The sequence below is a fragment of the Dryobates pubescens genome, chromosome 5 (genome assembly GCF_014839835.1).
Source record: "Dryobates pubescens isolate bDryPub1 chromosome 5, bDryPub1.pri, whole genome shotgun sequence".
NCBI lineage: Eukaryota > Metazoa > Chordata > Aves > Piciformes > Picidae > Dryobates > Dryobates pubescens.
In genome coordinates, this window is record NC_071616.1 from 37,359,341 (window position 1) to 37,384,179 (window position 24,839).

The following is a 24,839-nucleotide window of genomic DNA, read 5'->3' on the forward strand; positions in this document are numbered from 1 at the left end:
TCTCCTGCAAAAGCTGCCGCGCAAGGCAAGCCAATAGGCGATGATGTTACTGAAGGCTTGGTCACTAACCGGGCCGGCAAGCGGCGACGGCCACACGTTAGGAGGCGCTGTCGCTTCTCCGTCGGTCCTTATGCCTGCAGGCCGTCACCCGAAACTTGGTGGCTTGGGCTTCTATACAGCGGCTGTAAAATACCCGTTATTGGGCGTTATTCGTCACGTCTAGGGTGTGCCCTTTCCCGGTGAATAGCCGGTGACATTTCTATGGAAGGGTCGGGGAGAGCTCCCGGGCGCGGAGGCCGCCGCCCATTAATAGCAGAATGGAAAGCGAATGAACGAGCGGCCTTCTGAAGGCACTGAAAAAAACAATTACTCCACCCCTCGTCCAGTTTCTGCAGTAAGGAGTGCGGGGGCGCCCCAGCCCCGAGCTCCCATTCATGACACCCGCTTGTGCAGCCCCTGTTCGCGCCACAGCCCGAGGCAGCGCGCTCCGGAAGGCGATAACGTAAAAGGCTTTCTTCCTCCACAGCAGAGGCTTCGGCCGGCGCTAGCCAGCTGTGGCAGGCCTTCCCCTGGCGGCTGGCGGGAACGCCAAGCCGTTCCTCTACAGGCAGCTACCGGCTGCCCCGCCTCTGTCGGGAGCATCAGAGGGCGACGGAGCCCGCCCGCACCTTCAGCACAACCGGAAGAGGCGGCGCGGCGGCGGAGGGGCCGCGGCGGCAGGTGCCGGTTGCCGCGGCATCGGGCGAGCTTGGGGGGTGAGGGCGAGGAAGAGGCGGCGGCAGGAGGGAGTCTCTGCTGCGGAGCGGAGATGGCAGACGAGGCACTCTTCCTCTTGCTGCACAACGAGATGGTGGCGGGGCTCTACCGCGCCGCCGAGCAGGGCGAAGGGGTGAGTGGGGCCGGGGCATCCCTGGGGGCCGCCCGGCAGCGGCCGGGGTAAAGCGGCGGTGGCGTCTTGTGTTTTGCAGGAGAACGGTCGCTGCACCACCAAACTGGAGAGCATGGGCTTCCGCGTTGGGCAGGGGCTGATCGAGAGGTAAGTCCCCGCTGCAGCCTCGGCCCGTTTCAGCGCCCGTCTTCCTGCTCCCAGAGCCGGAGGGTGTTGCTCGTCCTAGGGAGCTTTCCCCTGCGTTTGCCCTGCGGGCGCCCACACCCCCCTCTTACACGGCCGGCTGGGGGCAGGATGTTCGCTGGGTGCTTTGGGTGGACAGAGAACTATTCTGTGGGTATGTTACTCCTATGCGTTCTGGCATCGTCTCCTTTGGCACCTCATGCTTGTGAGGACCTGCGTTTGAATACCACAGGGCAGTTATGTATTTCCCCTGTGCTTTTCATCATGAAAACTGTGGCAGATTATATAGTTGCTTTCAATACTTACGATTTTTACTGCACTTTGTGTAGACCTACTTTTGTGTAGTGTTTCACTTCTGGTGCATTTCGTTATTTTCTTTGCTTCCTAATCTATTTATTAAATGTAATTTATGATTGGTTTCATTATTCTAACTAATTCTCAGTCCCTGGAACTTTGCGACCGAGCAGGTTGCCTCCTTGTTTCCCCAGGCCCTTTAGGGGTGCAAGATAACTTGCTGCACATCCGACTTCATTGCCCTCTTTCTGAGGTCATGTGGAGACTATTAAGCTTCCAAAGCCGTCCTTTCATTGAACAGAGTGGTGCTTTGGTGCCAGATAAAGATCCTGAAGGAGGATAAACAGAATTCTGGTATAAACAAGAGAAAAGAGGTCACATTTTGGGAACCAGGAATAAGTTTTTATACTTCCTGGTTTATGTCCCTGTGCATTAGTGCTTTTTTGTGTGTCTGAAGGACTCCTTCCAAGTCATAACAAGGCCTGAGTTTTTTTGTTTATCGGAGTGCTTTGCATCTTTTTGTACTTCAACTGTCTTCAATAAGTAAAACCATTTATTCAGTTGTCATGTGGCAGGTATTAAGATAACTCTGTGGTGCTGTTAAAATGCTTGATGAACATACAGAGTGATGCTGGAATGATACTGTACAATGGTTGGAAAACTACTTGCTCTAACAGCCTCAAAAATAGTCCTTTTTTCCCCCGTATTTTTCTGTTTCTGTTGTGTGGACCTTTGTTATTGATGTATTTCTCACTTACCTCTTAGGTTTACAAAAGATACTGCCAGGTTCAAGGATGAATTAGATATTATGAAGTTCATTTGCAAAGATTTTTGGACAACTGTATTCAAGAAACAAATCGATAACCTAAGGACTAATCACCAGGTACTATGGCTGTGGAATCATAGACTGGCTTAGGTTGGAAGGGGCCTTAGAGATCATCTTCTCAAGCCTCCGTGCCATGGGCAGGGATGCCACACAACTCAGCTTGACTGCTTAAGGCCTCATCCAGCACGACCTTGAAGAGCTTCAGGGAGGAGGCATCCACAACCTCCCTGGGCAGCCTGTTCCAAAGTCTTGCCACCCTTGTACTGAAGAACTTCTAAGATACAGTCTAAACCTACTCTCCTCTTGTCCTGTTGCTAGACATCCTTATGAAAAGTTCCTCTCTAACCTTCCTGTAGGGACCTTTCAGGTTCCCCTGGAGCCTTCTCAGGGCTCAACAACTGCAACTCCTTCAGCTTATCCTCATAGGGTAGGGTGTTCCATACCTTGGATCATCTTTGTGGCCCTCCTCTGGATTTTCTCCAACAGCTCTGTGTCCTTCTTATAATGGGGACATCAGAGATGTATTGGAGAGGGGGGTCTCAGCAGAATAAAGGGGAATAATTTCCTCTCTTACCCCGCTTGCTCCACTCCTCGTGATGCAGCCCAGGATATGATTTGCCTTCTGGGCTGCATGAGCACACTGCCAGCTCATGGTGAGCCCATCAATTAATACACCTAAGTCTCTTTCTTCAGAGCTATTCTCAACCCACTCTGCACCCAGCCTGGATTTGTGTCTGGGATTGAAAAAAAATCTGAAGCTGCTTTGAGTTACTAGTGCAGTTTTTTGTTTCTATTGGTATAGATTTGACTGCCTAATAGGAAATCCAAAATGTTCTGTATTTGTTCAGCAAGCAGATTTTTAAGGGTAGCTTCAGAATACAATTTACTACTTGCTTGTAATGCCTTTGTTACCAGTCTGTTTGAAAAGACTACATTTCATATATGATGTCAGAGTTACAAACTGACAGGACAGTAATGGTTCCAGTTGATTAACACTTATCAGGAGCTTTTTAATGTATTTCCCAATCAATTTAGTTTAGTAGAAAAGTAGCATGAGGAAATGGTATTGTTGTCTTAACATCCATTTAAATAGAATGGCTGCCTTAAAGCATTTTTTTTGTTAAGGAATACTTAATTTTCATCAGTTAAGACACTTAATTGCACTAAGAAACTGCTGAAAAACTTCCCAGATTTTCAAGCCAGAAACGTTGCACTGTGTCTATGTCCTACCCTTTATCACCAGCCACAGTTCTTAAAGCAGGAACAAAATAACTTAAGGAGCTATTTTACTAGAATTGAAAAATCTTCTTCCTTTTGAATGACTTTTTTTTTTTCCCCTTTATTAATAGACATTTTCCTGTTGTATCAAAATACGAACAAGGATCGTGCCAAATAAAATAGGTTCTATTGTTCAGTGAGCTGTCTTATCAAGTGATAGGATAAGATAGACTAGAACAGAGTAGAATAGAATAGACTAGAACAGAATAGAGTCAACAAGGTTGGAAAAGACCTCAAAGATTATCTACTCCAACTTGTCACCCAAGACCTAATGACTACTAGACCATGGCACCAAGTGCCACATCCAATCCCCTCTTGAACACCTCTAGGAACGGAGACGCCACCACCTCCCTGGGCAGCCCATTCCAATGTCTTCAATCATTAGCAGTTACCTTGGAAATCTGTGTTTGAGTTCAAGGAGAGCTGGAGTATTTAGCTTAGTTCTCAACTGTAAGTGCAGCCTTAATTTCATTTCAAGGGTTATGAAATTCCAAGGTAGCAGAGCCATTAGCAAAGGAATTGAAATGATAGGTGCAGATTAAGCTGTACTCTGTTCATACTCAGCTCAGTGAAATGTATATTGTGGCACAAGATTGTAACATAGAAAACACTAGACTTCTAATTTGATCATCTGCTGGCTGTTGTTGCCTCTACTGTTATCAAGGAAGATAATTTTCACTGAATTTGAGAAGGAAACGTAAGCCTTAATCTAAAATTTCATTTTTTCAACCTGAGAACAGCCCTATTCTTTCAACAAATCCAAACTCTTCACAAAACTGTTGATTTCATGATGCTGCATATTCAACTAAAAAAAAATCTTTTTCTTTTTTTTTTTTTAAACAGGGTATATATGTCCTTCAAGACAATAAATTTCGTCTCTTGACACAAATGTCTGCGGGAAAGCAGTACTTGGAACACGCACCCAAGGTACTCTTCAGTTCCACCTTTAGGATTTACCAGATCTGAATTATCTGTTAATAATAATAACTTTGCATTTTCTCATTGAATGGATGTGAAGTCTTCACAGGGTAAAGTTTAGTCTCCAAAACCTCTCCATTGTAGAAATTCACCTTGTTTCACAACAGTGGATCTGATTTATGTTTCATGAAGTGGTCACAGTTGTGGTGAAACTTGCTGTTGTCATGTTCCAGTTACTTCGTGGTAGGAGCTGGTCTGCCATTATCTGCCACTGTCAGACAGATTCTTTCTCTTTGTAAGGCATGTGCTTTTAGAAACATTTTTAACACTTCCCAACCATATTAAGAAGATGCTATTTATTACCTAGAACAGGCTTCTGAGATTATGTGAACATTCAGAGAGAGCTTCCACTGTTTTGAATGTTGAATGCTGAGTTAGGATAGGTAAAATCAATGCCTCTGCAGAACTTCTTGCAAGCACTTTGGTTCAGGTGAATGTAAGAAATTGGGCATGCAGTTCCATGTTATGGTTTCTTAATTCTTGATCCTCTTTGTCATCATAGTTTCAGAATATTTTCCTTGTGATTATTATTTTTCTTGGGGTGTTTGGTGAGATCCTTACTCCCTTTTGCAACATAAAACATCTGCAGGCTCTTGACTTACATAAGACATAGTCTGTGCAAGAATGCCATCTTGGACTGGTTTTCCTTCATTGACTTTAACAGCAGTTGATAATTTCAGCCAAGTCTTGGGAATAATTGTTTTAAGGATATTAAGTTCCTGCAAGTTTGTTGGAAATAGAAAAAAGTGACTCAAGGTAGTGGCTCTAGCAAGAAATCTGTATTGTGAGCTCCAAATATTGGAGCTTTAATCTATTAGACATGATGAAGTCTCTCAAGCACAAGACCCCCATAGTTTTATATTGCCCAGCTATCCAGGCTGAGTTTTGAGAACTTATTTTCTGTCTTTAGTAACAAGCTTCACCCTTGACACATATTGAAAGTGCAACTTTGTATTTAGTATTTAGCATTTACCTGTGGACTAATCAGAGGTGGCCTCTCGAATTTGGGAATAAAGAGTATTGTAACAGCTGAAGTTTCATCTATGCCGGCATGTAAGTAGTTCCTTTTGTAGCTCAATTTTGAGCTCACTGGGTAACTGTCTGTACTGACTTACCACTGTTTATGAAGGTCGAATTTTGAAGCTGCTGTGCCACAGGAGTCAGTCTGAACAGGAGGATGTAGTTTGTCACTAAATGCTTTAGTGTTTAGAAAATACTGAGAGAGTGAACCTCCGTTATATTGACTGGAAAGCAAAATCAAGAATTGTATTCACATTTGAAAGCATCAGATGCATAAGGATGTGTGTCCAGGAGGCTATATGAACAAGTAGAGATAAAAAACAACTAGATAACATGCCCTTTAGAACAGGATAGCATAGAACATGATAGAATAGAATTAACCAGGTTGAAAAAGACCTTTGAGATCATCGAGTCCAACCTATCACCCAACACCATCTAATCAACTAAACCATGGCACCAAGCACCCCATCCAGTCTCTTGCTAAACACCTCCAGTGATGGTGACTCCACCACCTCCCTGGGCTGCCCATTCCAATGGGAAATCACTCTTTCTATGAAGAACTTCTTCCTAACATCCAGCCTAAACCTCCCCTGGCACAGCTTGAGACTGTGTCCTCTTGTTCTGGTGCTGGCTGCCCAAGCTGCCTAAGGTGGGTTTAGAAATTTCCAAAGGGTGCACAAATTTTATATTTAGCTGTCAAAACTGTTAGGATGGGGGGATATGGATTAACTTAAACCAACAAAAAAAAAAGGAAGAGAAAGAAATCTGTTCAGATGAACTTCACTTTAAATAATGGCTAGGTTGTTCATAATTAGACCCCAAGATTGAAAACTTCCTTACTATTCCATTTAACAAAATTATTACAAGAAAATGATTACTTGGAAAAATGACTGTAAGAGGTGATAACTTTGATCTGATTCTGCTTTTTTTCTTTGCAGGTAAATTTCAGGTGATGATACAGAAGATGTAGAGCAGATTTCAAGCTGGGTATCTACCTTACAAATCCTTTTTGTGTGGATTCAGTGTCTCGGTTCAGCTTTGTTTGTAGCTTGTAAATTACAGCAGTGTGCAGCACAATTCCAAAATATATAATAAATATTCATCAAAATAATACTATCCTTGTGTCTTGGTATGAAATTGATTCTATACCAAGGTATTGATGTCCACATGGTAAAAACTGCCTATATAGTTTTCAGCAAAAGGCTTCAGCTGACAAAACAGCACAGATGGAAGACCAGAGGCATGTTTTGAGAACTGAGTAAAAGCCTGACCAAGACTAAATTGGAGTAAGAAATTAATGTGTTTTGTGTCACCTGAGTGCCTGACTGCTGCCTTTCCCTCTAAACTGTGAGGCAGTAGTAGCTTTTGTGAGGAAGCCATTAGTTTATGAACCTTAATTAACAGTATGCAGTGCAGGCTTAGTTTCTTTGTTGGAATGATAAGGGACAGTAGGAAAGAGAAGGAAATTTGTTGTAGCTTATTGTGCATAAATTCAGTATTAATTGAATTGTTTTTTAATTGCTAGCTACAACTCCTGTCATGACTGTATGCAGGAAGATGATTAGGCCTGCAAGAAGCTATCAAGACTCTCCAGGACATGGGGGTTTGCTAGATACTACTTGTAACAAGATTTTCATAACAATACATATCTTGCTGTAGGTAAGCATGGAAACATCTCCAAGTATTTAATGATTTTTGATGTAAGACTTTTCTGTTGGCAAGTTCAGGCTTCGGGTGAATCAAGATGGAAACTTAGGGTGTTTAAGTACAAGAATGCTGTGTAGTAGTGATTCGGTTTCTCCTTTGAGACCACTAACAGGCTAACTGGAACAGCTGACATGCCAAAATAGCACCTTTGATTGTTTTAACTACCTTCTGTGTTGGGAGAAGTTTGTGTTGTCCAGTTGCATAGTTGGCAAGTAACAGTGGAAGCTGTTCTTCCCTAAGCTCTGGGGAAGCTGGGTAGTTTGCAACTGAGCAAGCCTTTTCTAGTTAGCTGTTAGAAGCTGGCGAGCTAGAGAGGTTGTAAACATAATCAGGGCTTTTACACTTGAGCTTAATATGTGACCAAATTCTGAGCTTTTGAGGTACTGTGAATGCTAGTTAGTTGTAGCTGAATAGTATGACAAATCCAGGAAACACTTAGCTCAAAAGTAGCAGAATGCTGCCCCACTGTTTATGAAATAGCAAAGATGAAACTACAGTTGACTGAAAACACTGTGTTCTTATACAGGTGGTTTATAGAAAGGCTGTGGTGGTTGTTTACCTTTGTAACTCAAAATTTATTCAAAATTGTAGAGCTAGAGAATTACCTAACTCCTATTCTTGCATTTCCTGGGTTCTTCAGTTGCCAGCTCATCCTGCTTTCAACATGCTGAAAATGTTTCTAAAGAGACTATAAATAATTTGCATTGTATGTCTAATAGGTGGATATTTTGATGTCATCACATTAGTGTGGTAGACATTTAGAATCAACATAACCATTGCTAACTTCCATCTACAGACTTTAAACTCCAGTAGTTATTACAATTGACTTTGATTTTTCACTTGATGGTTAAGACTACCCTTCCACCTGCAGAAGTGGCAATCATTCAAAGACGTAATAAAGGTTGTGGTTAATGATTATTTTTAATAGTGAGGTGAGGGACTTTTAGATTCTACAATATACAGGAAGGAGATGTCAGTCAATACTGTGTATCAATTTGCTGTCACCAGAATTTATACTTCCTGTAACATGGATGTTTAAATTTTGAAGATAATTAGAATCAGAGGGACTGAGGGAGTCATGTATGTACCAAGTAGGTGCTGATACCCATGGTGAAGCACTCCACTTTGAATATATAGATAAGGAAGCTAATGTATTTGTCAAGGTACCCTAGAGAACGTAAGGTTGTTTGTTCTGTTTAAGAAATGCTTCTATTAAAAGCATTGAATACAGCTGCATAAATTTACCACTTTTTACTAAAAAAAAAATAGTATTATTGATCAGAAGTAGTAATGTTTTACTAAAAATAATTGTTTCAATAAGTTACTGGCTAGAGGTGAACTGCTTAGCATTGCTTAAGCTTAGGAAGCAAAACTTGGGGAAAATGAACAAACCCCAGAAAAACCAACACAACCCAATGTTCAGTCCTAATATGTAGACTTCTATATATAGTAAGTCTGTTAAGTAGTATGAAGAATGAGAAGAGCCACAATGTTTAAGAACACTTTACAACTTCAGTTTTATTTTAAAAAGCCCTCAATAGGTGTGTTCTAGATAAAGGACAACAATTTGTAATGTAACTTCAGACTTCACCTAAAGGCAGTGTCCACAGGATTACTCAGATGGTGGAAGTTTCTAACCAAGAATGTAGTTTACAGAGACAGTAGCTGGAGAGATGATGCCAGACAGTTCATTGACCATTTTACAATGATGATGATGGTATCTGAAACACTGACAACCTCATGCTAAATAAAGCTCATGTTAAGGTATTCATAGCTATCCCAAATGCATGATGATGATGGTGTTCTGAAGGGGTTTTACAGTACTTCAGGTCTGAACAGTGCAGGGTCTTGCTGTTAGCTCTGCACAATACTTTGTAGTCTCGAAACAGTCTAGGAAGGCTCATCAGCCAAGTCGCGTTGATCAAAGTACCTAGTGGAGAGAAGTAAAATACTGTAAGAAACCTCTAATGCAACATACTCCCTACTTTGTTCTGAGCTGTTAGACCCCTTGCTTCCTAGCTCTTCTTTCAGTGTTTCTATAGTAATTACAGCTTTGGAGTTGAGGGGGCTCATCTGATGAAGAAATCAGTAAACCTTCTTTACTCTTACGTTTAGCTTAAATCCTTTTAACTAAGTACATTAGCTGTAAAGGCCCAGGGTACTTTGACTTCTGCTGTAGAATAATCTAGGTTAAACCAAGAGTAATCACACATTTTTTTCTGGACATACTTTACCCTTTTAGGCATGTAGGTTGCATTACCTGCTAACTAAGCAGATTATCAAGTTCAGTGCTGATATCTGTTCTGCATTCTTGTTCTCCTGAAAGAGAAATAAATAGAAGAACAGTTCTTTTGGTACCTAGGTCAAATGGAAAAGCTGTTACATGCTTGAAATCTTCCCTTCACTCTCAGGCAAGACTTCACAAATTACTAGGAGGATGATTTTTCTGTTCTTGAAGTTCAACAAGTCCTTTGCACAATGTTTCATTAAATCTTACCTCTAGTACTCTGACTTCTGAGCATCTTCTTGCCAGCTGTCGAATAAGGGAGTGAGCTTCAGGTAGCAAAGGTTTTTCAAGGCAGGCCAACAGTGCATAAAGCCATCTACCCTGTGTGGATTCCAATAACAAAGTTTTAATTAAAAGCATTTCTTTGAAGATTTGTGAACTCTTGTTATAGAGAGCAAGCCTGGAACACAGGTCTCAAAACAAAATTTAAGTTCTGCTGCCAGAACTGAAACATTTGAAAGCCAAATTAGACACTACACAGTAGAATTTTGTATTTCAAGACAAGCTTGTGAGCAGTACTCCTGGAATGCCTGGTAATTGTTTTTTAATACTGCCAAAGATATATAATAATACAGCTTACACTATTAAAGTTTAAGAGAAGGATAGTTTTAGTAATGGCTAAAGATTATTACTTAGCTATTTTTTCACTTTGCAAAGTGGAAGAACATTCCTGGAAAGTGAATGTGTCAAGTCAGATCTTTGTGGAACTAATGCTGTTAAATCAGCTTTGAGATTTGTACCACTGTGTAGACACATCCTTTGCATTTTCCTTTCTCCTGCATTCTTATAAATGTAATTTTTCCTACCAGTTTAACTTCATTCCAGTGTCTAGTGACTTTCATTATGGGAATAAACTGAAAGTCAATACACATTCTCTGCAGCATGTTAGTTGAAGAGAGGCCTACTGAAGAGGACAGACATGAAAGGCCTTTAAGTGACTCAAATAGTGAAACTCTTTAGTATTACAGATTTAATTTTTCATTACTCTCTTGCTTTGTTCTGCTGAATGAGATGAATCCACCAAGGTCTTTTGTGGCTGTGATGTCATTACATAGCTAGTCAATCTACTTTGTCACCACACTAATACAGCTCAGGTTTCTGGTCTATGCTCCATGTGGAAATATTAAATGTGTCTCTGCAAGCACATTTTCATGCATCTTCAGACTAAAATTGAGGTGTCAGTAAATAATGTTCAGCACCCTGACAGCTTCAACTGGTCAGAACCAAAGGTGCAGCAGTCAGAGCATCTTCTCTCCCCAGCACCAAGACTCATGTAACCTTGTGGTTCAAGTTAGCATGGGGAGCAATAAAAAAGGAAAAGGTGTGTTGGCAGTACTTGGTAGATCTGTATCCATTATGTTTTCTAATAAGCCTTACAAAAATGTACAGGAATACTTGTTTTAGTATCTAATAAAAAAGGTTTTGAAAGTAACTGAATATGATACATGCATCTAGAGAGCTCTTCAGAAACTAAAATAACTTCACAGCAAACTATGACAATTTATCCCTTTGCTGATGTGTTCATGTGCAAGTAGTTAGAAGAAATTAAAAATTACCAGTTCTGGAGTAAATTTTTTCTCTCCAAACCAGCTTATCAGGTATTCTAAGACACTGGTTACTGTTGCCTTCAAAAGAGGAACAGAAAGAGACAATACAATACCTTCCATGTTTTGTTTTGCTGTCCTGCTACCCGAAGGATTATGTTTATATAAAAAGCAATGGGATTTAAAATACACATGATGTATTTTTACTGCACTGTGACACTATCTGGTATTTATTTCAGGTTGAAGTTACATATATGGGGTCAGAGTGGCTGGAGAACAGCCAGGCTGAGAGGGACCTGGAGGTGCTGGTTGACGGTAGACTGAACATGACCCTGCAGTGTGCCCAGGCAGCTGAGAGGGCCAATGGCATCCTGGCCTGCATCAGGAACAGTGTGGCCAGCAGGAGCAGGGAGGTCATTCTGCCCCTGTACACTGCACTGGTTAGGCCGCACCTTGAGTACTGTGTCCAGTTCTGGGCCCCTCAGTTTAGGAAGGATGTTGACTTGCTGGAACGAGTCCAGAGAAGGGCAACAAAGTTGGTGAGGGGTTTGGAACATAAGCCCTGTGAGGAGAGGCTGAGGGAGCTGGGATTGCTTAGCCTGGAGAAGAGGAGACTCAGGGGTGACCTTATTACTCTCTACAACTACCTGAAGGGAGGTTGTAGACAGACGGATGTTGGTCTCTTCTCCCAGGCGGCCAGTACCAGAACAAGAGGACACAGTCTCAGGCTGCGCCAGGGGAGGTTCAGGCTGGATGTTAGGAAAAAGTTCTATACAGAAAGAGTGATTGCACATTGGAATGGGCTGCCTGGGGAGGTGGTGGAGTTGCCATCACTGGAGGTTTTCAGGAGAAGACTTGATGGGGTGCTTGGTGCCGTGGGTTAGTTGTTTGGGTGGTGTTGGATTGGTTGATGGGTTGGACGCGGTGATCTTGAAGGTCTCTTCCAACCTGGTTTATTCTATGTATTCTATTCTATGTATTAGTGTAAATAAAGTATTTAAGCACCATTTTTTGGAAAGGACTTTATATATAAAATTATTTTCTGTGTTAAAGTTATGGATAAGTAGCCACAGATTAGGAATGATACAGAGGTCATGTGGTAGTTTTAGGCTATACCTTTAAAATTTGGTTTATACTGGGGGGGAAATCTCAATCCACCACAGGTGACTTGTGGGAAACAGTAGTAAAGGAAAGATTAAGTGTGATTCTTATAGCCTTACAAGATACCTAAGGGTTCACAAGTTGAAGGACTGTATTTAAAACATAAATAAGACATCTTAAACTGTCAGGCACCTAATGAGGCATTCAGCAAAAGCTGAAGTGTTACAGGTTTTACAGAGAAATTGAAAAGACAAAGCACTCTTAAAACTAGTCATGATTAGTGTTTGCTAGTAAAGTGGTTTGCAGTTGAAGGTGAGATGATGTTTTCCCTGTACAATGAGTAGCAGTTGTTATACACAATCCCCTACTCTAGCACAGAAAAATAAGGTAAGGTTTTTGCAACAGATAGAATATGAAAAATAATCATTTATGCAATATTACTCTGTGATTCTGAGGGGTAGGCTTACCTGATTCATTCTGCTTACAATACTCAGCAAAGGAGGAAAGCCCACCTGAAGAGAAAGAAAAATCAAGGTGGAAAATGTGTATTATCATAGTCTGAAGTGATGCTCAGACATTTATAGTGATTTGTAAGTTTTGTTCTGAGCTTTGAGGTGTATTTTAAAAGATATCTTCAAGTAAGGTCCAAATTTGGCATCAGAGAACCTTGCTTTTACTGTTAGTTTTGTTAGTTTTCAAAGTGATACAGTGAAGGATATGTTTGTAGGACAGCATGTATGAGAAGAGCAACCATGTATCACTATTCAACAAAAGACTTAAAGCAAGCTATGCAGAAAGCTTTCAGCTCGATGAGCAACAAAGTCCTGTGCTGATAATAAATGAAGGAATTCATCATCTTTCTGACTGAAGGGATAGACTTGTTCTCTGCTTCACTCAGTTTCCACTTGGAAAAAGAATGGCACCTTCTGGTCTCACCAAAGGGCACTTCCTGTTAGCATAAAGTGGTAACAAACAGTAGAACACAGCAGCTAAAAACTAGTTAGAAGTCCTATGCTCACCTTTACGTAATTGACTCCTAGATTTTCATTATCAGATAGTGCATCTATTTCTGAGTATACTCTTTCACCCAGGCAGAACTTCTTCCAGCCTTCTTCATCCTCTGATTTTGGCTGAAAGTAAATAAAAATAAAGGAAAACCTGTGAAATATTGCTGTCTTGAAGACAGTGAAGGAAAGATGATATTCAGAAGTTCCTGCATTAAACTAAAACAAGATTAAGCAGTGATTTAGTAAGTGGATGAAAACAGCACCATTAGGGACTCTACTCACCATGCTGACGTTGCTGTCCAAATGTTGTGACCGCCAGTGATTTCTGTGCTTGGTCAGGCTCTGAGTTAATTAAAACGAAGCCAAATCACAGTTTAACTTTGCAGTTGTTTCAGTCTAGCCACAATTGCTCTTCACTGTTCTTAAAATGTACAAAGCAGCATATTTTACGGCGTTATGTAAATCATGAAGAGGCATAACTGGCTACATATTTTATATGCCTCAATATAAACGTAGGTTGCTCATGCTGGGGTTTTGGGATGTTAATGCTACAGATGAAAGAGTTTGAAATCTACTACATAAAGTTAAGGTACTAAGTTTTAGTAGTCTTCTAGACTTTTTCCTGCTAGCACTAGGTTTTAGTAAAACTGCAGAACATCATAGGGAGTTTTGTCTTTCCTCAGCTACTCCACGTATCATTTAATCTAAATATTGACGTGTTTTCACTGAAGTTGAAAGAGTTATTTTAAACATGATTCAAAAAGCTACAGAGTGTGTTCTTTTTCAAGAACTTAAAACATTTGCCTGCAAACATCTGTCCTACTATAAAGTCAAAACATTTCTGTCCCAGATACAAGTTTGTTCCCATAAAGCACAGATGCCTTCTACCTAGACAGTGCAAGTCCCCCTTCACAAAGGCCATTCTGTACCTGACGAACAGCTGAGAAATTGGCCACTTGCTGCTGTTGCCATTTCAGTGTTGGAGAATATCCTTCAGGAGCAGGCTGACATCTGGAAATCTTAAGAAAATATTGGCATTAACTATAATGTAAAGAAAGCTTTATAAAAAGAAACCTTAGAACAAAAGAACTAACAAATGTTCACTATCAAATAAACAATGTCCTTTAGATCTTCATTTAAGAAGGATAATTTCATGACCACATTGAAGACTGACTTTAACAGTTAGTTTAGACAAAATATTGCTTCTGTTTGACTCTTCTCATAAGCAAATAAGCAGGAAAACTAAGTATTCAACATACACTGAAAAAGAATTATTTAAGATCATGGTTTTTACCAGTTGTTCTGCCTTAATTCCCCTGTTTATAAAAAGCAGGGTGCTGTTTCCTTATCTTGGACAGATGCAATGAGTCCCAGGCAACCAGCACCAGAACAAGAGGACATAGTCTCAAGCTGCACCAGGGGAAGTTTAGGCTGGAGGTGAGGAGAAAGTTCTTCACAGAGAGAGTTGTTAGCCATTGGAATGGGCTGCCCAGGGAGGTGGTGGAGTCACCATCCCTGGAGGTGTTCAAGAGGGGATTGGAGGTGGCACTTGGTGCCATGGTCTAGTAGTCGTGAGGTCTTGGGTGACAGGTTGGACTTGATGATCTTTGAAGTCTTTTCCAACCTTACTGATTCTATGATTTTAAGTGTTCTACTCACCAAGACAGTAGGTCCAAGAACAGAGAGGATCACAAAAATATATTTTAGGAAAGAAATTCTGAGAAAAATTAAGAGCATGGTCACAGAAGTTACAGCACTAGCAGCTTTTCTTAAGCAATCAGGTAGATTTCAGACTAGTGGCAAACTTGGTGCCTTGAACTATTTGCAAGTGGATTAAAAACCTAGATGGCTGGGCAGTGTGACAACAGGAAAATCTGCTTGGCTAGTAAAGAAAAATTCTGATGAGTTCAACCAAAAAGGAAAGAAGTGATGCTATAATTTCATCTAACTTTAGAAAAGCTCAGCTGCACTTACTACCCTTACCCTAGGTACATAATTAAATATAGGTATGGAGATACCTTTTTTCTAAAGTTCATTCAAGTTTTATGATCAAGTATTTGTAAAATTTACTGCAACATTTGACTTCCTCAGTAAATCAGTCTGCTGTCTATCAAACAGTATGGATATTATCAATTTAAATCAGTTATAAAGACTCTTGTTAGCCAGCAGTTCATACCACACATTTAATTCTGTATGTTTTAAAAAGCCAACAGTGCTATTTAACTATGCCAACCAGTACCCAACATTAGTACAAACATTATGATACTAACATTTTCCTCCTTTCCCCCCTCCCCCTCAAAATGTGTAAGAGCTCTCAGACTTACTGAAATGTTTACTGTCTGCTTTTTTCTCAATTTTCTGGGGTCTATTTGCGCCACTACCACATCTGGGCATCGAGCTGCTTCAATCCTACAAAACAAAATCAAGTGGCTACGTTTTTTCCTTTTTTGTAACAAGTCATTATATGCTGGATGTCTCTGAAATATTGCTCCTATGTAAATCTTTAGGTATGTAAACCCCTGACTCTACCGGCAGTTCTTAGCGAAGGTTTGCGAGTCGCAGACCAAACGTTCTCCGTTTCTACACGACTGCTCCCGCCCCCTCGAAGCTCGCTTACATCTTAACTTGCCAAAGTGCGGCAACGCTTCCCGCAACAAGACCTGGGGGCAGAGAGGCCACCGCTGCTGGTACGGAGAGCCAAGAACTGGACCTCCATTGCTACGGGAAATTGCGCTGCATCGGCGCTCGGAGCTGCGGGGCGCTGCGCAGAACCGAGCCCGCCGAGGCCCGCGGCGTGCAGCGGGCGTTACGCAGCTCAAGAGACGCAGCCGCCTGGCAGAGCGCGGATGGGTCTAGACGCGATACCGGACGGGTTCCCAACGCACTGGGAGCGTTGAGGAAGCAGCTCTGCTGGCCGCGGATGGCCGGTGAGCGTGATACAGCCGCCCTTGCGCATCCCAACGCGAAGCTCGGTCCGGGCGGCACCGGCAGCCCTTCCCCTCCGCCACTCACTGGACGCGCTTCAGATACTCCTGGGGTGTCCTGGGAGGCACCGTGGGGTCGAAGTCCTCAGCCAAGTCACAGTCATCCACGGGCAGCAGCCGCGGCATTAGCTCCTCCACACTCGGCTCCATGGCTACACCACCACGGCCGCCCGCAGCGTTCGGGCCCGGCCCCTGCCCGGGGGCCGCCTGCCGGGGAGGCGCTGGGGGCCGTCCCACCGCCGCGCAGGCGCGCTGGGAGGGCTAACTGGCTGCTCTCGCGAGAGCACAGGAATCGAGCCGGGTCGTGGGGGTGATCACGACAGCGTCGTGGTGACTTCTGCCCCATGGGAACTGGCATGGCCTAGGGCGCTCGGGATTAGAGCATCCTCGGACCTGTGCTGTTATAAACGCCTCGCCGTCCCCCTGCCCCTTCCTCTTAGTGCTTGCGCCCCGGTAAGGGTGCGCAGGTGCTGCCTTCTGACGTGAAAGCGATACCGTGAATGTGCTTGGGGCTGTGCTATGGGGAAGCGCCGAGCCCGGGGCGGCTTCCTGCCCTAGAGGTTTTGGCTGCCCTAGAAATGTAAGGAGGAGAATAAAAGGAAATTTGTCCACAGAGCAGTACAGAAAGGGGTTGTACCAGGTCGTACCTGCCAAACTAGGCCTATTTATACAGTGGATTAGTGCAAACCTTTAATAACAGGCCCTGTGCCATTATTCTAACGGCTTAGTTTTTGTAACTGGTTCTTTAACCTTTACCATTTTGTATTCTACCTGTGGACATCCAGTAGTAGTAACACTTAATCCTTTCTGTGAAATGCTTTGAGATGGATGGTTGAAATCAGCGCTGTAAATCACTGTGAATTAAATACAATTAGGTGGCAATATCTGCCTGTTAAGGTAGCATTAAACCAAATGGGGTGGCCTCTTAAGACAGAAAATTGATGGCTAATGCTGGTATCATTTATGTTGTGTATTACAAAATTCCTGTTTCAGAAAATGTCAATATGTATCATTTTTCCTATTTGTTCTGCATGCAAGGTCAGTTTAGTGCTACCCACAGTCCCATCTAGTAGATCAGAGCAGCTGTAAATACTACTGATGTAAGTTAAAAAAAAAAAAAAGCAATGCTTTTCTGCAAGGCTGTATCTTGGCAGTTCTGAGCAAACTTCTACCCTAACTCCTCCTCTCCCCTGGCTTTTGTTTGTTAAGGTGTTCCCAAAGCCACCTCACCTACGTGTAACACTTTTAATTCTGAAACCCGGATCTAACGCCCTAGTTGAGTACGCAACAGCTGCAGTCACCACTGGAAATAAAGCCTGCTTAGGTAAAACCACAGTGATACCTCTGGAAAGGCTGGCCAATGATCAAGACAAAAATTGTGGTGAGTCCAGCTGTAACATGTTATTTTCTAATTCTGTGGTAATATTCAGAACTTTTTTCTTTTCTTTTCCTGTTTGCCATGAAGTCAAGAACTGTTGACAGAAAGAGAATCCCCAGTTATCAATATATTTTAGATATACCTTAGATCACTTTTCCTGGAACTTTCCATTGATACTTTTTTTTTTTTTAAACTAAGCAAGATATTTCTGATTATTGCAGGGAGTCTTCTATGGATAACAAAATTATTCCTAATGAGTTGTACCAACAATGTTGTTGCAATGCCTAGCAAATTGAGGCTGTTCAGTCTGGAGAAGGCTCCGAGGTGACCTAATTGTGGCCTTCCAGTATCTGAAGGGGGCCTACAAGAAGGCTGGGGAGGGACTTTTCAGGATCTCAGGTAGTGATAGGACTAGAGGGAATGGAATGAAGCTGGAAGTGGGGAGATTCAGGCTGGAGGTGAGGAGGAAGTTCTTCCCCATGAGAGTGGTGAAGCCCTGGAATGGGTTGTCCAGGGACGTGGTTGGGGTGCCATCCCTAGAGGTGTTTAAGACCAGGCTGGGTGAGGCTGTGGCCAGCCTGATCTAGTGTGGGGTGTCCCTGCCCATGGCAGGAGGGTGGAACTAGATGATCCTTGTGGTCCCTTCCAACCATACTATGATACTACTATGAAATACGAGTGGAGTGGAGGAAGAGGAAAAAGAAATTGGAAATTAATATGCTTTCTTCTCAAGTGCCTAAGCATTCACTTTTCCAAAGAAAGGGTGAGTTGGCATCAGTGGGTGTGTACTGATGAATAAAAAAAATTAATATATAAACTAAAATTAAGAGTATACACCATGGTAGGATTCTATTCTCTATTGTTTTGCTTCTCCTTGCTTTCTGTGGTTTGCATCACCTTAACAGCTGCAAGACACTTCTTGAAGTTTAAATCATTGAATGCTAATGACTGGTTGAAAATGCTTCATATATTTGTTTGTAGTGAACTTTCAGAACTAGCATACTTACCTATTCTTCCTTCTTCCATGTTACTGCCTGTTACCTCTGTAGAGAGTTCAATACGCAGTTCTGACGTGACAACTTTACTGTTCTCAACTTTCTGAAAATGTTTCAGACTATTTGAGTACTTTTGAAATGATAACACTGGATTGATCTTTGTGCACCCCTTTGAAGTTAGCCTTGTTGTGCCTTTGTTTTGGTTTGGTGGTGGTTTTTGTTTATTTGTGTTTTTCTCAAGCTAGAGGTTACGTGTCCTTGGCAAGATCCTGCTTAGCACTCCCACAACTGGCAGTGAGATTTGTGGACGTGGAAATGGAAAACTCCTCCCTTTAAATTCTGCTGTTGTTTACCTGCTCGTGTTTTTAGACTGAGGAGGACTGGAAAACAATACTGGAAGCACTAATAGCCACAGAAATTCTATCATCCTCATTTCTTATATGAGAAATGTAATTATAAGGATGTTTCTAGTTGCTTGCATTTGTTTGGTGGTCATAGTGTGTTTTCAGAGCTGCAGTGAAGGACATTATAGGCAGCTGTGTTTTTCAGTCCTCCCCTCTGTCCAGATGGGTTGCACTAAGGTACCTCAGAAAAGACAGAAGGTACACTTCTAGCCTTTTGTGGCAGGCTTGTCTGAAACGATTTTGAAGTGCCCTGAAATCTACACATGACTTAACTTGGATTTGGGGGAAAGCAAAGATAACCACAGAAACAAACAAAAAAATAACAAACTGTACAATTATGGCTACATGAAAATTATTGTGCAGCCAGTAAATAAACCTGTTAAATTTCTTAATATTCATAAGGTATTGTCTCAGGCTAAAACCCACCAGGAATGTAATTGCAGTCTATTTTTTTCCGCAGAAGTCAGAAGAAACATGTACACCATCTTCCAGATTAACAATTTGCCATAAATATGCATGGTTAGAGATGGGCAGCAAGCGGGGTGAATTGAAGGACTCCCAGCAGCCCGGCTGGCTTAGTCCCGAGAATGTCTTCGAAGCAGCTTCCCCAAGCAGAGCACAAAGCAGCAGCAGAGCGGTACACCCACGGGCGGGGGCGAGGACGGCTCCGGTAACTGCGGACACAGGCGCACCACGGGGAAGCCGAGTAGAGCCGAAGCGGGGAGAGACGGCAAGTCTAACGCCGGTGGCCGGGATGCCGCCTTTCCCGAAAAGCTAAAGCCTAAAGGAGCAAGATTGAGACAAGCGATCTTTAGGACAAAAATCTGAAAGCCGAGCAGGGAGGTAACCACGGCGGTAGGAGTCGTCAAAGCGGTGAAGCAAAGGTGAGCGGGGTGCAGCGACTAGGGCCGGGCCCTTTCGCTCCGGTCGCCGGTGAGGGCCGCGGGGCGCAGGCGGGCCGAGTCCGGCGGAACGGGTTCACGGCCGACCGCCGCGAGGGCTGCCGCTGCGCCAAGGGGCGGCGGTGGGGGGATCCGCGGAGCTCCGCCTGCCCCGGCCCGCTGCTCTCTGCCCCTTGACGTGGCGCGGACGCTCCCATCAGCCATGTTGCCTGCGTCGGCAGCGCGGGGGAGGCTGCGTGCGTGTGGGGGAGAGCGAGAGAGGCGGCGGCGGCGGCCGGGACGTGGGGTAAGGCGGGCAGGGCGGGCGCCGAGGAGGGCAGCTGAGGGCGCGGGGAGCTGGGGATGTCCGGCGGCGTGAACTGGGGTTTATACGGGAAGGAGAGCCCTTCACTGGCAGCATAGTGGCAGCTCTGCTCCCCGCGATGCGTGGGTACGGGGCGGTGGGGGCCCGCTTGGCTGCCTGGCCAGGAGAGATCCTGGTGGGGAGCAACCCGCCTCGCTTCACTGGGCTTTGGGGCGCTCCCCCGCTCATCGTGGCAGCCCGAAACTGTTCTCGGCCCCCCACCGGCCTGCCCTGAGGGGCCGAGGATGCCGCCGGCAGCTGGCCAGAACGGTCCGCGACTTCCTGGGCCCCGGAGCAGGGGTGTTGTGTACCCCTTCGAGAGAGGGGAGCACCCACCCTTGCCGCCGTGCTGGAGTCCGGCCGGGGTGGCGTGATCAGCCGCAGAGTCCCGACCTTAGCTGGGTTTGCCGGTACTGGGGTAGGGCCGGCGGGGCACGGCCTTTGCACAGCCGCCGCTGCACTGGGTGTAAAGTGCGGCTCATTCTGGCAGGTGCTGGAGATTTTCTGTCCAGGAGCTCCTCTGTACTCCGACGTTGTGCCACTGCCAGGGGCTGACAGGTGCCTTGCGGTATAGGTAAAGGTAACCAAAAATAGTTGCCTTGCTGCTTTTGAATATATGTTGTTGTTGTTGTTTTAAATTTATGTGAGTTATTGCATACACTGGTTGTGTTGTAAAAGACCCCACCCTCCTCACTGAACAGAACTGGGTTTGTAGGATGTCTGTGTTTTGAGTAGTGAGAATCAAATTCTTACATTGTCAGTTTGACAGTTTCCAGTTGCTTTAGGTAAGTACTAAGTCATTCTTGGTTGAGTTCCTCCCTGAAGCTGAAATGGATTTGTATTTGAAATGCTGAAACAGAGTTTTATTGTTAATCTCTTTTGGTTTAGTAGAGTGTTAATGCATAATAAACAGGAAAAAAGAGGTTTGGTGTATGGAAAGTACACAGTGAGCTGCATTGATTTAGTGGTATTTTAATACAAGGTCATATGAGAGAGTCTCATCTATCTGTGCTGGAACTCTTATGCTGTAGAGAGAAATGTTTGTGTGTGTTTCCAAGGATTTGTGGATGTTATTTTGGTGATATTCTGTATTGAGACATATTTACATGTGGTGCATAAATGTTTAAAGGGGTTGTAATGAAAGGAGAGCTTTTAGAACAATCTGTTTTGAAGAAATCACCATTACTGTTTGCAGTTGCTTCTAGAGGCATTTCAAAATAATGACATTTCAAAGTAAAGTATTTCAAAACCATCTCTTGAATTACAGGATAGCTTTCTGAATGGTCTCTCAAACATGTTTGATATGTGTGATGGTTAGAAGGCCCTAACTGTACTCTTGCATCTGGTCAGAGTAATTAGATTAATACTATTACTTACCTGAGGATCAAGCCTTCATAGTCAGGCATAGTCAGCCCATGACACTTTCTGCATTTCAGGTGTGGCTTCTTTGTGTGACACAGTGAGATTGCCACAGTGCAGGGATGCAAGGCATATTCAGCCTTAGTAGTAGGAGAAGCAAGCTGGGAAGGACTGCTGGTCTTCTCCGGATCCTGTTCTTCAGCAAAGCTAAAGCAGTGATGTCCCAGCATAGGAGCTGTTACTCTTCAGCTGTTCTCAAAATCACTTCTCTGTGGTTTTCTGAGGCTGGCAATATGTATTTTGTGTCATTCAGGTGTATGAAGTTTGGAGTGCAGCCTGTAAGTCAGGAGGATTTGCTGTTCTGATTTAGGGTTGTACATTTCCACACCTATCTTAGGAAATGTGTGTGCATAGCTATAATGAAACTGAAGGTAGCTTGTCAGATGGTGTTTCACATTTGATGAATCATGAAATATGTATTTGGTCTTGGAAAGGAAGAAAAGGATTGAAGAAAAGATGGAGGAAAATCTGGTTACTAGCAGGTTCTGTCTTCTGAGTAGGAAATACATTACTAGAAAGTAATGGTATTTAACTCAGTAAGGCCAACAAATAATTTTATGTACATATGTGCACTTCATTAGTCACTGAACACTGGTGTTTGTACATTGCTCTCTGAGGAGCACTGAGTGGTATAAGTAATGTCCATGTAAATGATATCAAATGTAGCTAGAGTAAAATGTGGAGAGAAGACCTTAAAGCCCATTACAGAATATGGGAGTTTACATTGCAGTGCATGGAGATGGAGTTGGTGGACTTTGTAGCAGATGCCTGTGGAATGGCTGAAATGGCTTTTAAATCACAATTTTCTCTCTCTTCTTCGGAGACAATTTTAAAAGAAGAGATTTTTCAGTTGCCTCATGCAAATTGTTGTGTCAATGCCCTATTTCTCAGAGATACTATTCCCTCACATTTTTTACTGATGGATCTTGATTTATTAGGAGATATTATGGGGAAGCATGCAACAGGTATTCAGGAACAGTGTGTACATGGCTGAGGGTTTCTGGCTTGGGGAGAGGTAGCACACTTCTTGCTGGCTTTACCAGGTGCTCACAGGTTCCTGTTGATCTTTTCAAATGTGTGTGTGTGTTTCTCAGTGCTCCAGTTTCAGAGTAACAAGGTGACTGTTTGAAAGCCCTTGGTCAGTGCCCAAAATGGTAAATTTGAGTTCAAACAATTGTTGCAAGGCATGTCCTGGTAGATAATGCAGTGGAATATGATGCTTGTATTTCTTACACAGTTATTTGTTAGCATTGCTGTAGGGATGTATTCTTTTGGTATGTCAAGTTATTCCTTTACACTTGCATGTAGGCCACACCATGAGTTACCAAAAAACTGGTTAGATAACTTAGAAAATTTCATACAGCAGAAGATGTAAGACCTGTACACTTAGTATAAATACTTTTTGGACATTGCTTTTTTAAAACAAGGTAGAGGATTAAACAGTTTGCAAGAATGAATGATCCTTGAGTAATGAATAGAATGGATAACTAAACACATTAATGAAAGTCCTTAAAACTGTGTGTTTTTCTTTTGTTGAACAAGTCTAGTTTTTCAGTCAGTGTGCTGCATATTCTGTACTCTGACCTACCTAGAGTGATTACTCTAGGTATATTCCTTACCTGAGTTTGTTACCTAAGTCAAGAAGTGATCAGAAAATTAACTAATCTAATGTTATACATTTAATTTGCCTCATGTCAAATATTTGTTACTTCAGAGAAGTTGCTGCTTCTGAGGAGTTTTAATTTCTTCTAGTTTCACCTTAGAATTCTGTGCATTGCTTTTAGGATTTAAGAAGCACTACTCCATGCTGTTTGTATCTCAGTTACAGTATTTGAATGTGTGCCTGTCACTAAGCACATTCAGTGTTTAGTGGTTAAAAATACCAGGATCTCAACATTCTGCTAATGGTTACTCTTTCTGTTTTAGTGATTAAACACAGAAGTTGACCATGACAACCTTCCTGGAATTTATCCAGCAGAATGAGGACAGAGATGGAGTTCGATTCAGCTGGAATGTTTGGCCTTCAAGCCGTCTTGAAGCCACAAGAATGGTGGTCCCAGTGGCCGCCCTCTTCACGCCACTGAAGGAACGGCCAGACCTGCCTCCTATCCAGTATGAGCCAGTTCTGTGCAGTAGGACCACGTGCCGAGCTGTTCTGAATCCATTATGGTAAACCCAATACCTATGCTATGTCATACAGTCTTTAGAATAGTGCCAGTTAAACTATGCAAAAGATCTGGTGTTTGTAAGTTCAGATATTCCTCACATGAGTGTACAGCTCAGACTTCCAGGTCTTTGAAGTTTCTGCATGTAGATTTGCATATATAACATGTATACATTTAAAATGTAGCTTTCATTTCACAAGTCTTCTCAATGCACTTCATTTAGTAAATGCTTAGATATGTAGTTTTTCTGCCATTACACATCATGCAAGTTAGTATACTGCATTTTGACTCTAGAAAATTTACTTGGGTTAAGTTACTAGGCTGTAGGCTGTAGCTTTTTAACAGGTGGGTCCTGATACAGTTTAATATTCAAATGCAATAAACTGTATTTATTACTGACCTTAGAATAGAATAGAATAAACCAGGTTGGAAGAGACCTTCAAGATCATTGTGTCCAACCTATCAATCAATCCAACCCACCTAATCAATTAAACCACGGCACCAAGCACCCCATCAGGTCTCCTCCTGAACACCTCCAATGATGGTGACTCCACCTTAGTTCCTTTGTAGACCAAAGCAGATTAGCTGCTTTAGTTTACCAGAGCAGGAGCTGAAAAATGCGTGATAGACTGATAGATAGCACTCTCTCATGCCTACTGCTGATCTAAAAGCTGTTTAAGCTACAGGGTGGTGCTAACAGAATCACAAGTAATTGTAGACTGGTCGTGGATAAGTTCAGACTGGAAGCAGAGGAATTTCTGTAGTGGAGTTTGATAGGTACGGGAAAGGTACTGAATGATAGTGAGAAATTAGACATGATGAAGATGATCCTGTGAAACAAACTCAGTTTTGTGAACAACTTATCCCTGCTTGGGAGAAAAAGACAATTTCAAAGATTGTGTTTCAATGTCAAACAGAGACAGTGGCTGATTATACTGGAAGTCTGACTTAGTAGAAGCTAACTTTTTCAGAAGCATTGTCTTTTATTGAGGGCTGAAAGAAAAACAATGGAAAGACAAAGCTGTAAGGGGCCAGTCAGATCACTGATATTACAGTGAACTGTGTACATTTTTCCTGTATCATGTATGCAAGTCATGAGTGGATTTTTTTTTCCTTTGTTTTTTAACAAGCTATG

General features: G+C 42.8%; 3 protein-coding genes across 5 annotated transcripts in view; 2 read left to right on the plus strand and 1 right to left on the minus strand.

Moving 5' to 3' along the window:
• Window positions 1–728: 728 nt before the first annotated feature.
• TRAPPC6B (trafficking protein particle complex subunit 6B) lies at window positions 729–6,576 on the plus strand. Its single transcript, XM_009906609.2, has 6 exons — window positions 729–889; window positions 969–1,036; window positions 2,132–2,249; window positions 4,314–4,397; window positions 5,408–5,501; window positions 6,407–6,576. Exons 1-6 carry the CDS (start codon window positions 809–811, stop codon window positions 6,436–6,438), a joined length of 477 nt encoding a protein of 158 aa, XP_009904911.1. The 5' UTR covers window positions 729–808; the 3' UTR covers window positions 6,439–6,576.
• A 2,459-nt stretch (window positions 6,577–9,035) lies between these two features.
• GEMIN2 (gem nuclear organelle associated protein 2) lies at window positions 9,036–16,281 on the minus strand. Of its 2 annotated transcripts, XM_054162052.1 has the most exons (10): window positions 16,127–16,281; window positions 15,439–15,523; window positions 14,044–14,133; window positions 13,397–13,456; window positions 13,127–13,237; window positions 12,575–12,619; window positions 11,019–11,087; window positions 9,673–9,783; window positions 9,436–9,494; window positions 9,036–9,105 (listed from the first exon to the last, which is right to left on the minus strand). In XM_054162052.1, exons 1-10 carry the CDS (start codon window positions 16,246–16,248, stop codon window positions 9,066–9,068), a joined length of 792 nt encoding a protein of 263 aa, XP_054018027.1. In that variant the 5' UTR covers window positions 16,249–16,281; the 3' UTR covers window positions 9,036–9,065. The 2 variants fall into 2 exon arrangements, with proteins under 2 accessions (XP_054018027.1, XP_054018028.1); XM_054162053.1 differs by lacking the exon at window positions 11,019–11,087.
• Window positions 16,282–19,740: 3,459 nt separating this feature from the next.
• The window catches only part of SEC23A (SEC23 homolog A, COPII coat complex component), a 30,772-nt gene continuing 25,673 nt past the window's right edge, over window positions 19,741–24,839 (plus strand). Inside the window, exons 1-2 of one of the 2 annotated variants that reach the window (XM_054162054.1) lie at window positions 19,741–20,063; window positions 23,466–23,708. In XM_054162054.1, the coding sequence (XP_054018029.1) occupies window positions 23,488–23,708 (221 nt within the window). In that variant the 5' untranslated portion in view covers window positions 19,741–20,063; window positions 23,466–23,487. Of the gene's footprint in view, window positions 20,064–20,620; window positions 20,695–23,465; window positions 23,709–24,839 lie in introns of those variants that run through there. The other variant, XM_054162056.1, reaches the window with a different exon arrangement.

Excerpts from the sequence above, each read along its gene's own strand:
- GEMIN2 (XM_054162052.1), bottom strand. The coding sequence starts at position 16,248 with ATGGAGCCGAGTGTGGAGGAGCTAATGCCGCGGCTGCTGCCCGTGGAT. Across the intron at positions 13,457-14,043 it reads ATTTCTCAGCTGTTCGTCAG|AGCCTGACCAAGCACAGAAA; the intron begins GTACAGAATGGC and ends TAATTAACTCAG. Across the intron at positions 12,620-13,126 it reads TAGGAGTCAATTACGTAAAG|GTGGGCTTTCCTCCTTTGCT; the intron begins GTGAGCATAGGA and ends CTTTCTCTTCAG.
- TRAPPC6B (XM_009906609.2), top strand. The coding sequence starts at position 809 with ATGGCAGACGAGGCACTCTTCCTCTTGCTGCACAACGAGATGGTGGCG. Across the intron at positions 890-968 it reads CCGCCGAGCAGGGCGAAGGG|GAGAACGGTCGCTGCACCAC; the intron begins GTGAGTGGGGCC and ends TGTGTTTTGCAG. Across the intron at positions 1,037-2,131 it reads GGGCAGGGGCTGATCGAGAG|GTTTACAAAAGATACTGCCA; the intron begins GTAAGTCCCCGC and ends CTTACCTCTTAG.